Genomic DNA, 15,599 nt, shown 5'->3' with positions numbered 1-15,599 from the left:
TATGGGGATTTTGAAATCAGACTGTTAGTGCTAGTAGTGAACATCAGTAAACATTCAGAAGCGACTTCCGTTGGTGTAGAGTGGGGGAAAAAGCAAGTGTTAATGGTATGGTCACAAACACTTGAATTTTCTACTCTTTTATTAATACCTTCCAGACTTTTCTCTAATGCATTACAAAAGAATTAACAGGACTTTTTGTCAATTAATTGTCATATTGCTATTTAGATGAGATTTAAATAATTTTTTTAACATTCCCTTGATATCTTTCACTTGGGGAGGATGGACTTTAGTGATCTGTTGGTTTTTTTTTTTTTTCCCCTCAAGTTAATTTCTGAACTTTGTGATCCATTAATTACTAGCTGAGTCACAGGTGCTTTCTTAGGTCAAGTACACCTTACATAGTTTCCTCATATAGTAATGTCAGGGTTGTGACTATTTTCAATGACATTTCTCTAGTGGCACTTGCATAGTTTAAAGATGTATTTGTAAGACTAGCTTATTGGACCACCAGTTTGGTATACGTCTTTTTGCCTCTATGTTCTTACACTGAACTGTTCATGATAGTTCTCCAGTAGGGGTACCCCAGAAAACCTTTCCCAAGGCAAACTTCATCTAATCAAAGTAACTACTCCAGAGTTTGATATAGCAACAGAGATATTCCTTAAGAATTTCAGTAACTTGAAAAGTACCACTAAAATACGTGATTAAAAAAAAAAAAGTTACCACTAATTCTGTGGCAGATAGATCCTGCATTGATTGTTTCAATAAATCTTATGCGTTACCTTGTCTGCATAGTAAAGCTCTTTTGGGTTTAGCCTTAGCATCTGTACTTGTAGTAATAAAATGACATTTGTCCCAGGGAAGGAGATCTACATATTACAGTATATAGTAGTCTTGCACTTTTTGGGTCATGCAAGTATTTTTTGTTCATAGTTTGTCTGTCTTATTGGTAGACTCTTTTATTTTGCCAGTCACTTCCAGTACCTTATTAACGTAAGTATTCCAAAGTTTCTGTTGCTTTTATGAAAGTTTGAAATTGTAGCAATTACTTAACATGGGAAGCAGGTGAATTGTGAGATGTTCTGCTATAGCTGCCCAAGATTCAGTCCCACTCATGGTGATGCATGTTCTTTTACCAAAGAGCATCCTTTAAGCTTGAACACTCAGAATCAACAAGTGATTCTGAAGGTCTGAACTTTTGGGTGTTCAGTCTGAGGTACGTGAAAGCTAGGTGTCTGATTTTTTTTTTTTAATTACTTTTTTTTCAGAAAGTACAGATCCTTGTCCCTAAGAATCTCATGTTTCAGTGTTGTGTGTTAGCAAAAACTAAAACTCCAAAACGGAAGAAACAAGTTTTTGATAACCACTTGCTGCATAAATGAAATAGACCATATAGGTCATCCAATCAGTGAGCAAAATGCATCCCTATTCCTTAAAATGGCTGGAAACAGACCATCAAAGTGGAAATGTGTATTTTCGTGCTATTTCTCTCAGAGAGAACGTGAAGTGCTGGCTAGCTGTACTGTGGACACTTTTGGTTAGAGAAGTTGCATTCTCTTCCTATTTTTGTTTGTAAGCATTTCCTAAGTTTAAACTTCCTTTATTCTAAGCATTGTAAGTTTTCATGTGGCTTTCCAGAAGAGTTTTGCAACGCAGGAATTTGTCCTTTCCTTTGAGAGCGATGCCTTGGCGTACCTCATGGCCTAAAGAACCTGTGCTTTAAGGAGGCTGTATCCCATCACTTAATTGAATACAATTGTTTCTGCTTTGTCATTCAGAGAATGTTAGAGCAGCAGTGATTGTTATGTGTCAGGATCAAAAATTTAGCATTGATGCAGCAGTTGAAGTCCTTGGGATGTGTCAAGCGTGTTTTCACACTGGGACTGGTAACCAAGGGACACAAATAGCCTATTCCCCGTGTAGAGCAGAGCAGCAGCAGACACACGGAATATATTTTGATCCTCACGTTTTCATCATTGCCTATAATGCATTTGGGTTGCTAACAAAGAAATCAAGAACCTAACTTCTTTAGAAACTGGGCTATAAAACATTTTGTTTCTCTTACTTAGTGGGGAACAGAGGTCCCCCAGAATCTGAGAAAGAAAACAAGTCAGCCTACTCTTACAAGCAGCTGGCTTGCTTCCTAAGTCACTCGTGCTCCGAGGCCATAAGCCGTTGCTCAAAAAAAATACCGCAGAATCATAGAACAGTTTGGGTTAGAAGGGACCTCTAAAGGTCATCTAGTCCAACCCCCCTGCTGCAGGCAATATGCAGATATCTTAAAAAAAGAAAGAAAGAAAAACTGAAATTATACTTCATAATATTTGTGGAAGTTGCAGGTTCCTGTAGTCTAACCTTGGATAGACTGGTATCTCTGACGAAGTTTGAGAGTGCTGAAGTACCTGCTTGTGAAGTATGTTACTCTGAAGCCAGTGTACTGCTCTTGAACAGACTGGAAGTACTGACATCTTTTGTCTCTGAACTATAGTATTCCTTTATTAATTAAAAAATGTGAAGAGAACAAAATAGACAACTACTTGTAATCATAATAACCCTGTCATTTTGATAACTAACAACCTGAAGTTTTTATGTTGCTGACATCAGTAGTCTTTTTTTATTTTGGGGTAAGGTTTACAGACAAGAGACAAGTTGTAGCCTTCAGTATGTGTCTATGCAGAACAGAGAAAGGTTTGCCTTTTCAGTTAGGTATGTGTCACCATTTTTGCAGGTTTCTGTGGTGAAACGAAGTTAAGCAGAATCAGTAAAAGCACCCCTGACGGTGGGAGAGGAATGAATTTTTGCACTCCGTTGTCTGAAGCGTGCTGACAGGAGAACTGCTTTAGATTTGGCACGGATTCCTCCCCTACCAGGTAACACGGGTGGGATCAGCCTTTGCTTTTGAGTAAGTCGGGGACACAATCTCCATACTCCTGCTAAGTGCATCATTATAACTACTGATATTCTAAACTCCTGCTGCTAAACAGTGTAATAATCTTGTTTATCAATGTAAACTGTGATGGTTTAATATTTTCCTGCAAGTTAAAGGTTTATAAATAAGGATCTAGAGGAATGTATTGAAAAGCAACTAAATCAGAATGGAGCACCAGTGTTCTTCAGTCCAGAGCTTGGTGATGCAACCTGATGAGAAATCAGATTGCATTAAATAAATTATGTGTATGTGAACTAGCAAGCGGGATCCAGCAAGGGAAAGAGATTACAAAAATGGCTTGCAACAACTTTAACTTTAAAAATACTGTCCTAATGGAATGTATAATGCTAAACTGAAGCAACAGTTTTAACTATAAGTTTTTGTTGTCAAATATTGCAAATTTGTTTAAGACAATATAGGCTGTATACATATCCGCTACTTGCGGAAGGATTATAAATTTAATTATCTGGAAAAAAATAAGAAGAAAAGGATTATAGCATTAATCCATACCTGAAGTACTGTAGCCTGTCATAAAAGTATGTTCATGAAGAATCAAACACTAGCAGAAAAGGTGGATTGTGACTACTATTTAATCTTTTTTTGCCGCTCTGTTCTGTCTTATCTCTTTCTTTTACTGTTTCCGCTTTGCTCTTCTGGAAATGAATCAGGAGTATGGCTGAAATCAGATTAGCCATTACAGGACCCCAATCTCCTACAAGGTAGTATCTGAATGATTTATTTTTCTTTGTTGCTCAAACTTAAGTGACTGGACCAAGAGCTGGAGTTTATATCTGGTCTCTGATCGGGGTATTTTGTTAGCAAAGTACCCTCTGAAGAGCTGCCAGGTGGTTTCTCTGTAAAACAGAGACTTCAGATAGAAGAGCCTTAATGAGTTCAAGACAGTTGAGCAATGGAAAAAACCTAATGTCATTCTTACAAGCTTCTCTTCAAGAAGTGGTGATGAGGCAGAACATTTCATCTAAATGTCCTACCATATATCTGGAAATCTTCCATGCTGAAATATGGAAAGGTCACTTGTTTTTAAAATCTACTGCCCTTAACTTTTAAAAGTGAAGATAATTGTCTCTCTAATTGCAGCATAGCAATGGACTGTTTGTAATTTCTTGATATTGCAGTCTGAACACTTTAATAAGCAGCTAATTCAGCGTGGTTCTTTTACTGTTTAGTATGTGTTCTTGTTGAACGCCTGGGGAAGAAGGAAGGGAAGAGAAAGCTGAAACATTTACTTGTGGATCCTTTGGGTGTATTAATCTGTGCTATGCGTTTATTGTCTAGCATGTCTATTTGAATAAAAATTCCGTATCTTTTTACAGGGTTATCATTGAACAGTTCATATGCTGCCCTGATGCCAGTAGAAAATCAGCAGTTTATTATCTACTTCAGATATTTTTCTAGCTAGACGTGTTCAGACTGGTTTAATCATAGTTACGGCCACACAGAAAAATTCTGCTGAAAGCTTATGTAGTGGATCTTCTATTAAACTTCACTTATACTGCTGATGTTTTAAAAAAACTTGCTGGCTGGTGTAGATTATTTTCTGGATGTGAGCAGATTAGTTACATGGCATCATGACTTGTGCAAAATAGGTCTGTGATGCTGGAGGTACATTCACAAGGCACATGAGTGTAGCATCCATAATTTTAGGTGCCCTGCTGCACACAGACTTTCCAAGCATGGTGTGGAAGAGTTAGATATCTAAGATTTTGAGAAACCAAGTCAGATCTAAGTTAGCTGCAAGAAGGAATGTTGAGGGAGGGAGATGGAAAGGAATTAGGTAGCTATATACTTCTAGAAAGCACCCTAGGATTTAAGCCATTTGGAAAGGTCAGCTGTTTCTCATGAAAAACAGTGAAGCTCCTGAGTTTCTTCCTAAGACTGAAGAGTATATGGGTAGACCGCTCAGCTAGGATGAATCCTGTCTTCAGCTTGATTTTGGAGGCTGTGAAATCTGTCTTCCTTGCTTCCCAAATGAGTTATCTTAACTAATAGACTGAAGGTACTTCGGAGAGTGTATCTTTCATTCTCTTCCACTGACATACTTTATTAATTAATGCAGAATTTCCCTCAGATTTTGAGAAGCTCGCTAAGCATTACCTTCCTCTTAGGGTTGAGGAAACTGAAGGAAAGAGATCAAGTAACAGACTGAAAAGTTACAAGTGGTCTCCACTTGGACCAGAAGTGGAGATCAGAATTTCCAGGTTCCCAGGGGACTCCAGGACTGCTAAACTTTATTACACTTAAGCTGTTGTCTTAATTCTTGCGGGGGGGGGAAGTCAAAGAAAAGCGGGGAATTCAAATTGATACCGTATTTCTTAGCTTAATTATTTAGATTCTTCTCCATATCTTACCTTAACAAGGTATAGCACAGCTATTATATATGTGTTATATATAAACTATGATAACCTGTTGCATGCTACAAAAGTGAGGATGTGGTTGTTGTATCTTGGAAGCCATTATGTGGGCAGCTTACTTATTTAATACTCATAATAACCTTGTAATTCAGTTCCTCAGCACGGAAGATTCTGGGTTAAGATACAGTGAGAACCTTTCTATTTACACTTTGGAAAGCAGCTTGAGAGAGAAGAAAAAGGCCCAAAACTTTATACTCACTTTTGCAAAGAGCTGTAATTGCACCATTCTAAGGCAGAGTAGTTGCAAATTACATCAGTATTTTACCTGCCACTGTAGCTTTAATTATTTTAGCATAGATTCTCACGGAAGAAAAAATGCATAAAACTCGAGTAAGGGGTTTGCTATTAAAAGATCCAGTTTTAACTGGAATTGCTACAAGTGCTGTCTTTCAGCCTTGTGGCTTGTCTAGTTGTGTTTTTTTTACAAAACTATATTCTCTTGGAGCACAGTTTGGATCTATGATTTTTCTGCTTTTGAAGATTTTTGCAACCTTTTGGTCCTTGTGGGGCTTTCAGGAGATTGTAACAAATTCTTTTCTTCTGAGACTGGTGGCTGTGCATTGATTCATCGTAGACGCCAGCCTGTAGAAAGCCTGCCAGCTCAAGCTGGCATTTCTGGCCATTCAGGGACAAGTTAGGAATCAAAAATATATCTGAAAGTTTCCAGTAGAAAAGAATACTTAAGAGCTTGGGTCTTCTCCCCTCTTCTGCGGTTGAAAAGGGGGGAGTGTTACTGGAATGGGGAAGCCCTTTCCAGGACCCCTTCCTGACTGAGGGCGAGCAGCCCCATGTCTAAAAGAAGAAAACCTTTTATGTACTTTCCTCTAGGATATGTGACTCAGTGCAGTTTCTGAGCACCCACTGATGAAGGTTTGCAGCAGGTATATCGTGCGCATATGAGCTGCCCTAGGTTCAGTGATTCTTACCAAGGGATTGTCACTTTGAATGCGCAGGAATGAGCTGTTGATCCCATGGTAAGGTGAGACCAGTCAAAAAGGACTAGCTGCATTAGGTATGAGGAAAGAAAAAGTATAATTGGGACATGGTAACAGTTTATATAGGATCCATGATTTGGCAGTATGCATGGCAATTTTCCTGCTGTTCTCTGGATTTGAATGCAGGGAAGCAATCACAGAAGGACTGTTACCCTCCTTAGAGGTCTATAGAAGCCCTGTGATGTCTTTTATTATCAATAAAATGCAGAAGCAGAAATTCTTGGGCTAAGAAGGTAACTGTTTAGAAGATGAAGTGAAAATAAAATGATCGAATGTCACTTCTGGTACCATATTGGCACCTTGAGCCACAAATCACTGGAGGCATGTGGAGCACACCGGCAGTATATTTTGCCATGTTCTTACACTCTTCCTTAGGCTGCAGGCAGCTGAGACAGACAGGATACAGACTTGGCCAAACCCTTAATGTGACCTCACATTTGTTCACTGCTTTATTTTCTTTTCAACTATGTAATAGCTTGGACCTCAAAAATGTCACGTAGATCAGCTTCAGTATTGCTAGCAGAAGAAAGGCTAGTGGTATTAGTAGTTGTTGCCAAAGTGTGTTTTCTACATTTCCAGCATTACCTGCAAACAAAATAAAGCTTAAAGCAGTAATGGATGCGCGTGCTGTGAAGATATTTGTATGGCTAATAAAGTTTTGCTTTTTTGTACTGCTGCCATTCAAACATTTAGTAAAAGCACTTGGCAAATGCTAATTTATTTGTTCCCACAACAGAAGCACAGCCATGACAGCCAACATTTTTCAAATTTAAGTATCTAAAATTAGACACCAAAGTGTTTTTAGAACCCATAATAAAAATGATTGAATTTTTACAGCTGTGGAATACTCACGGCTCTCTGCAAGTGGCTTCATTACTCACACAAAATATAAGCGCTTGTGGAAGACACACGATTTCTCCCACCAGTGTGGAAAGAAAAGCCTCGTCCTATTAAAGTTAATTGCCAAGCTCTCATTCACGTTCAGGGAGTCGGTATTTCGTTCTTTGGTTCTGGGACGGCAGCAGCTGATGCTGTGTCACTGAGGCTGCTAAGAGTTTGGAAACTGATTTCAGTGGAAGTTTCGCAGCTGATCTCTGAGGGTTAGACCATCACTGGTTAACTGCTCCTGGTAAGTAATCGTATATATGCTTACTTACAGCATATCAGTTTTCAGCCCTAGGGTCTACAGAAAGAGGAACAACAACGGCAACAACAAAGTTGACCATGCCTTTGGTCAACAAAAATATATAATACAATAGAGAGGGACCACAGACTTGCTGAAATACAATGACGCTAGATAGACAAGGATGAAATCAGAAAGTAGTTTACATTCTCGTAAGGATAGGAACCCAAGATTAAGGAACAATTTCCAGAAAAAGTTGATGTCCATAATGCTAATAAGCAAAATGCTTCTGCAAGGGAGGCAATGAGGAAGGGAAGAAAGCAAGAGATATTCTCAGATCAGCCCTCTTGACCTCCACAGATAAGGATCAGGTTGCATAAAAAAGAACTTGCATTTTAAAATACGAGCTTGGAAAAAACTGCGTATTTCTTACTGGTAACTTCTAGAGATATGCATGCTTTCAGATGCATTGGTATTTATTAAAATTACAAAATCTTAGGAAAACTAAATTTATCTAGCATCAGAGCCTTTTAATTTTTGCCCTCCTGAGTCAATTTTTTTGCACGTTTATTGGATTTTTGGCCCATCCTGTTTATACTCCTTATGAATCTCAACCTTTTGGATAACTCTGCCAGGTGTGAATTTCTTCCCAGACTGAACTGACCTGGATACGCAACGTGCACAACAGCACTGCCGAAACTCCACATACGGCTGGAACGTGTAATGAGACTTTGTCCACACAGTCACCAAGCTCCGAGTTTTCACTGGGCGTGTTGGTGCTGCTGGCTTTCCTCATGGTGTTGCTAGCTCTGGTCACCATCTTTGGAAACGTCCTGGTGATCCTTGCTTTCGTCACGGACAGAAACCTCAGGTACTGGAGTAACTATTACTTTCTCAATCTTGCTTTTCTGACTTTGCAGTAGGTAAGCCGTAACTGTGGAGGCACGTACTATTTGTTTCCTAGGAATCTTAGGAGAAGCAAGGGGGCTTCTTTTCTGTGTGGTTTCTTCTAAGAGAACTATTTCCCAGCTGTGTGTCTAGGGGAAGGGTAAGGAATGGTGGAAGCTGCATTAAGTGTCTTAGCAGCCTACTATTTTTCAGAAATACATTATCATAAGAAATGGACCCTTTGCCAGGTAAACAGGTAATGTTTAATGTTATTGCTTCAGGAAACAATACTACTGTGTGTGAGTCGATGTGGAATAACAAAGAATAGGAGTTGTTTGTGGAGAGTCTTGACTGAAGTCTAGATAGTCAAATTGAATACAGCATATATTATCTGGCAGATCTTGCATATGTGCTTGATACCTTCTATTTCAATCTACTCTCGCACAATACAGATAACCGCCTGAAGTTTGCAACTAAATACTAATGAATAGTATTTTTCAACATCTTGCTGTACATGCTCTATCTAGAGTCATACCTTAGGAATATGTGTTTGTATAGGTAAATAAAAATAACAAATCAAACAGTTTCTGAGAAGTTTGATGTTATTCATATATATTTATACATAGGGACACATTTTATTTTCAAACTTGTACTGAGAAAAAATACAATTAAAATGCTAGTGTGATGTGCAATTGGAGATTGATGTATTGCAATATTCTGTGAAGTGTTGAATGTCTCTGGTAAAAGTCTTGGTTAAATTATTGAGTAGGCAGAAGGGTGGTTTTAAACAGGTGTGGCTATTTCATGAAATCTATATTCTGACTCATCACATCACAACAAAATCTTTGAAACTGTTTTTATTCTGCTTCTTTTACCTATGCATTTAAAAAGGATACTGAAAGAACTGAAGAAACTGGCTTTGTTCTTAAAATTTATTGCCAGTGTCAGAAATTCTGTTACAGGGCACGGCTTCTAATAGTCCAGTCCTCGTGATGTCCAGATCTCCTTGTATAATGTTTTGATCCCTTCCCCCGTATGGATGATGTCTTCTTCCAGCTTGTAACTGCCTTGTGCCACAGAGCTCTTGCTGTCTGCTGTCTGGCTATGGTGCATGGGGAAAAAACCACAGCAGTGAACAGAAAACCAGTGGACAGAATGGTGTTCTGTCATCTTGCTCACAATCTAGCACCATATTGAACAAATACCGGCATCTAGCTGAGAAGTATGAAGTAAATAATGTCCTCTATCAAAGAACGAATTAGAGCGCCTTGTGCCACAGAGCTCTTGCTGTCTGCTGTCTGGCTATGGTGCATGGGGAAAAAACCACAGCAGTGAACAGAAAACCAGTGGACAGAATGGTGTTCTGTCATCTTGCTCACAATCTAGCACCATATTGAACAAATACCGGCATCTAGCTGAGAAGTATGAAGTAAATAATGTCCTCTACCAAAGAACGAATTAGAGGTTACTTGGCATTACCTAACTTCCATAAATTTGTGTTTCATGATATTATGTTTACCTGAATGTCTAGTTTTTCATTCTAAATTTGGTTAAAAGCTTTGCATACTTCAGAGTCAAACTGGTTTGTAGTTCTGTAGCTACATAATTTAGATTGAGGCTATACCTAGATTAGCCTTAATTTGTACTTGATCCTAATTGCTAAAAGCACACACTTCCATGCTTGCAGAGCCCTTTGCTTATTCTTTTAATATATTTAATTTATTTGATTTTGATCTTCAACAACTTTTGCTTTATTTCTGTGCTTTGGACTTACAGCCCATAGCTGGATTTGAATAGAGATCTCTTGATTCTTAGTAGAGAGGGAGAATAACAGGAATTGTAAGATTTTTAGGGAAATGGAAACTCTCAAGATACTCTTTGGTACCTGTTGCAGGAGTACACACTATCATGAAGTAAGTCTAAAGTTGAATAATACCCTCCCTTCCCACCCCCACCCCCCCCCCGTGAATGATAAAATGTATAATATGACCTTTTGCTCAAAAGAGCAAGTGTTAGTTGCTCCGTAGATGCAGTGATCCCATTTCATTGGAGCGTTGTTGCTGTTCACTGCATTTCTGTGTCACAGCAAATTACACCGTTAGCTCTTCAGCCTTGCAGGGCTGCATTGTGATTGTGTGTGTAGTGTAATCACCTAGAAATCCATTAAAATGAGATCATATTGGCACTTTCACAACAGTTGGATTTAACAGCCTAAATTTAGATAGCCATGGGTGCAGGTTACTCACGTATGTTCCCACCACTTGGTGTGTTCCCATAGATAATACCCTATCAGCTCACCACTGAAAAGTGGTTATGATCAAGAATTGCGATGAGAAGAAATGTTAGACTGGTTATACTTAATTAAGTGTGCAGTTTTTGTCAGCCTTCGGATTAGATAGTTTTAAAGATTAGTCTGACATTCATGTTGTATTTCTATAAAAGTTACGTCTGGAGCACTTTTGGACACCATATCATGCTTCTAAGAGGATAGAAACATGGCAATTAGATTGTTTGTTCTAGAAAACAGTTAGTAAATTACATTAGGGGGGAAAAAAGATTTTTCATTTGTTTGTTTTAATTTCAGTAGCTTAATACAAAATAGTGTTTACTTCAGCAGGTAAAAAAAGTCAGCTGCTCCTTCCTTTAGCAGATGATATAAACAGGAGAAGTAATAATGATACACAATAAACATGATACACCTTTCAGTAAAGTATTAATTATAAGAATGTTACTGGTGCCTAGTTTGTGGTCAAGTGTTCGTTGGTTGCATGAGAATACAAAGCCTTCCACATGGCAATTCCAGTCAGTATTGCGCTTTTATCTGATACCGCAGAAATGTTTCTTTGCTTTCATGAGCACTGTCTGCAGTGCTGACTGACATGCGCATTTGGTTTATTTCCATAGGTGCGTTCTGTATGCCTCTGTACATCCCTTATGCCCTGACAGGGACATGGCACTTGGGAAGAGGCCTGTGCAAGCTCTGGCTAGTTACGGACTATCTCTTGTGCACAGCTTCAGTGTTTAGCATCGTCCTTATCAGCTACAACTCTTTCCTGTCAGTTACAAAAGCTGTAAGAAGAACCTTTCTAATTATTTCTTTATATATCTTGAGTTTTCTATAAAGTTCAGAGTGTTCACAATAACACTAGAAGCTAAATAGTCCTTCATTATTGTACCATTTTTTTCTGCAGAAACTTTGATGCGTCAGTGTTGCACTGGGACTTGGAGATAGGACAACGCCTTGCCTACGATTTAAATGTTTTCCTCCTGCTGCCTGGATTAGAAACTATTTAATTACACTACAGAGGAGGTGGGAAGGTGTCGTGGTTTAACCTCAGCCGGCAACTAAGCACCACACAGCTGCTCGCTCACTCCCCCCCAGTGGGATGGGGGAGAGAATCAGGAGGGTAAAAGTGAGAAAAGTCATGGGTTGAGATAAAGACAGTTTAATAGGTAAAGCAAAAGCTGCGCATGCAAGCAAAGCAAAACAAGGAATTCATTCACTGCTTCCCATCAGCAGGCAGGTGTTCAGCCATCTCCAGGAAAGCCGGGCTCCATCACGCATAACGGTTACTTGGGAAGACAAACGCCATCACTCCGAACATCCCCCCCTTCCTTCTTCTTCCCCCAGCTTTATATGCTGAGCATGACGTCATATGGTATGGAATATCCCTTTAGCCAGTTTGGGTCAGCTGTCCTGGCTGTGCCCCCCTCCTAGCCCCCTGTGCACCCGCAGCCTTCTCAGTCGGTAGAGCATGGGAAGCTGAAAAGTCCTTGACTAGTGTAAGCACTACTTAGCAACAACTAAAACATCGGTGTGTTATCAACATTGTTCTCACCCTAAATCCAAAACACAGCACTGTACCAGCTACTAAGAAGGAAATTAACTCTATCCCTGTTGAAACCAGGACAGAAGGTCAAGGAAGAAAAGGGCAGCAGGAGTGTGGAGAACTCGGGCTTTGGTCATTAGAAGAGTGGTAACGAAACTAGGTTGAGTCAAGGACGTGCTTAGGCTTGGGATAAATTTTAAAAGGAGAAGAGGGTATGGAGAGAGATGTGGGATGGACTGACGGAAGATCAGATGAGGATCTGCATTACTGCAGGGGGTGACTGACATGTGCTGCCATAAGCAGTTGGGTGGGGAAACTAATCCCTTGAAGCAAAAAGAAGAATGAATCAAAATATGTGGAGAGGTAAGAGGTGTTTCTTGAGTATTATCATTCTTCTGCTTCAGAAGATGTCTGGGGAATCCAGTGGTAAATATTATCATTCACCATATCTAAGCTCTACCTGGTGTTTGGTCCAGATGGGAAATGATCAACATCGTTTGCTTTTGATGAGTCTGCTAGCTCGAGTGACGTGGGCTGTGTTAGATTGGGAGGTTCTCATTTGGGAAGTGCTGATACAATGCCTAATCTCTTTCTCTTCTTCCCCAGTATTGTGGTTTTAGGGTTGGTCGTTGCTGCTTGCTTTTTAAAGCTGAACAATGAAGTATGAAAACCCCTGTATTTAAGAAATAATAATATTGAAAAATATTGATGAAGTTGCATCCCGCCGGGGGGGAGTGAGCGAGCGGCTGCGTGGTGCTTAGTTGCCGGCTGAGGTTAAACCACGACATAATATTGAAAAATATTGATAAAGTTGCAGAGCTCACAATGTGAGAAATGTAAATTAAAAAGGCCTCCGCAACCCAACTGAGCTCCATGTTCTTACGCACTGTTGATGGTCTTCGTTTACGTGATCACATTCTGTTTTTATCCTCTACGTAATTAGGATGGAGTGAGCCCAGGAATGTGTAACATAGGGCTGATATCCAAAAGAAAAAGTTATCATGCTTCCTCATGGACTTGGGATCCACCTCTGCCTCTGCTGCGAACCTAGCTTGTGGCCAGGGGCCAGTCATTTCAGACTTAACTTTTTGTGAAGCTGTGCTGAGCTTCCTGTTTTCTGCCTACTAAATTGAGATGCTTGTGGTCTTGCAAAGGGCTGCAAATTCATTACTGCAGAACTGGAGCTGTGCTCTGAGCCGGTATGTTGCTTTAAGAGGTAAAGGAGTCTGAATCTTCAGGCTACAGGTATTTAAAACAGAATCTAAAATAATGTGTGTAACACTGCATCACTGCTCTGTTACTCACTGGTAAAATAGGGACAATGCCCCTCGTGTCGTATGCGTTTGTGAAGATACCATTCATTTATATTTGTATAGCGTGCAGGTTGCTATGCTAATGAACAGCATAGGAAGCTGATGAGGAAGGTGGTAATTCTGGGTCTGAGTAAAGCCTGGGATGACAAATGTTGAACAGTATGGAGGAAATAAAATTGTCCAGCTTCTCATTAACTGATCGTCTTGTGCTCTGAAAGATGCGGGGGACCAAGAGCTGGAAGTATGTATTGTACATACTGACCGGGCTATTACAAGGACGGTTTTAACTCTTGTATTTCCTAACTTTAGATGACATGGATTTTAATTCTTAGGGTTTTTTTTCAAAGATAGATATTTATGGCTAGAGAGTAAAATAAATTAATGCAGTCTGGGTAGACACAAAACCATCAAGATTTGCAGTAATACAATGAGCTGTTTACAAGGTAAAGTGAGTGTTAGAATGTTTCAATAAAGTAAGGGATGTTGAAGCATAAGTGTGGGATAGATTTTTCTGCTATGGCAAGAGGAAATAGTATTAAAAATGATGTTGTCTAATGTTTGCAGTCTCACATGGCAACCTGTCTAATATAGAAGGCTTCTACTTTTGCCTGTGCAGCAAGGAAGTCCCACAGCTGCTTTCACTCTCCTCTGAGCCTGGGCATTTCATGAATCATAAACTGATTCCTTATTGCTACCTTACTGTGGTGGTGATGAAAACAAGCCATGTCCTTTCACACCTGGAAGCCAAACGGTAGTTTAGCCATCATAGTTTCTGCTCCTCTGCAATCCCAAGTATTAAAATCAATCATAGAGCTACAGTATTTGATGAGCAAGACTAACAGAGTTTTTCAGGACCTTACACAAGTGAAGATGTTCTAGGTGTCTGGGGAATTACAGAACAAATATTATATTTGACTTGCTTGCTTATGTTTTTTTGAGATAGTTGTTCCAAAATGTTATCTGAATACGTGACATGCCCTTTTTCTTCACAGGTATCCTACAGACCCCAGCAGGAAATAACATCCAACCCTGACATCAAGATGGTGGCCATCTGGGTCTTTGCTTTCCTCCTCTACTGCCCAGCAATCCTCTTCTGGGACCAGACACAGTGTGGTAGCAGCAGATCAGCACTACGCCAAGTTCTTCAACAATTGGTACTTCCTCCTCTCTGTGTCCACCCTGGAGTTCTTTGTGCCGCTGCTCGCGGTGACCTACTTCAATGTGCACATCTTCCACAACGTCCAGAGGCGCCAGCGGCATGGCAGCACGCAGGACTGCGAGCCTCCAAGGAGCAGCAGCCTGTCCTGGAGATTTTGCCTCTTGCCAAGGCCAGGAGCATCTTCTCCTCCATCGGAAGCAGAAGACAGTGTTTCATCATTAGCGAGGTCATGGAGACCAGCAGTGATGGCTAACTGTCCATCTCCAACACAAACCAGTCCCCTGGCCCTCAAAAAGGACTCTTCTGTCTCTTTCCGTTCAAGGACTGGGTCAAAACTGCAGCGGGACAAGAAAATAGCTTGCCATAATTGTATGTGTCTTTGCCATTTGCTGGGCCCCATACGCTTTACTAATGATTATTCGTGGGGCCTGTCAAGGAAACTGCATCCATAACTCCTTGTATGAAATAACCTTTTGGCTTTTGTGGCTCAATTCCCCTCTGAATCCATTTCTTTACCCTCTCTGTCTTATGAGGTTTCAAATGGCTTTCATGAAAATATTATGTCCCAAAAAGTTTGCAACATTGAGATCAGGCTCTTTTTAGAAGGAAAAAGAAAAAAAAGGCTCAAGAGGAGCTGGATGAGGGATATAAGTAGCCACAGTTTGAAATCAGAGTTAGTCTCTTCCAGGAAATTAGTCTAGTTAGAAAGCCTACATAAGCCTTCCGTGAAATATGTCCTCCTTCAGACAAACACGCATGCCCAAAGTTTGTGTACTTTCCCCAGCTATTTCTATTGGCTGGTTAAAGGATGTTGCCTCTGTCTGACTTTCCCTAGTAGTCTATCCACATTATCTTCATTCTGGTTGTTGAAGATACTATCTTCAACTGAAGTACAGCTTATGTTCACAGGTGATATTAATTAAAAAGACA

The 15,599-nt window shown here is 39.9% G+C and overlaps 1 protein-coding gene across 1 annotated transcript; it reads left to right on the top strand.

The window, feature by feature from the left end:
* The first annotated feature begins 6,679 nt into the window (after positions 1-6,679).
* Positions 6,680-15,121, top strand: HRH4 (histamine receptor H4). The gene is given in 6 exon segments (XM_009285669.2): positions 6,680-6,697; positions 8,133-8,382; positions 8,385-8,402; positions 11,272-11,438; positions 14,503-14,630; positions 14,632-15,121. Coding segments are annotated over 6 exon segments (1,071 nt in total).
* The last annotated feature ends 478 nt before the right edge of the window (positions 15,122-15,599 follow it).

Source organism: Aptenodytes forsteri, unplaced genomic scaffold, assembly GCF_000699145.1.
Source record: "Aptenodytes forsteri isolate BGI_AS27 unplaced genomic scaffold, ASM69914v1 Scaffold23, whole genome shotgun sequence".
NCBI classification, from domain to species: domain Eukaryota; kingdom Metazoa; phylum Chordata; class Aves; order Sphenisciformes; family Spheniscidae; genus Aptenodytes; species Aptenodytes forsteri.
The sequence above is the reverse complement of the archived record's forward strand: the minus strand, read 5'-3'. Positions and strand labels throughout refer to the sequence as shown.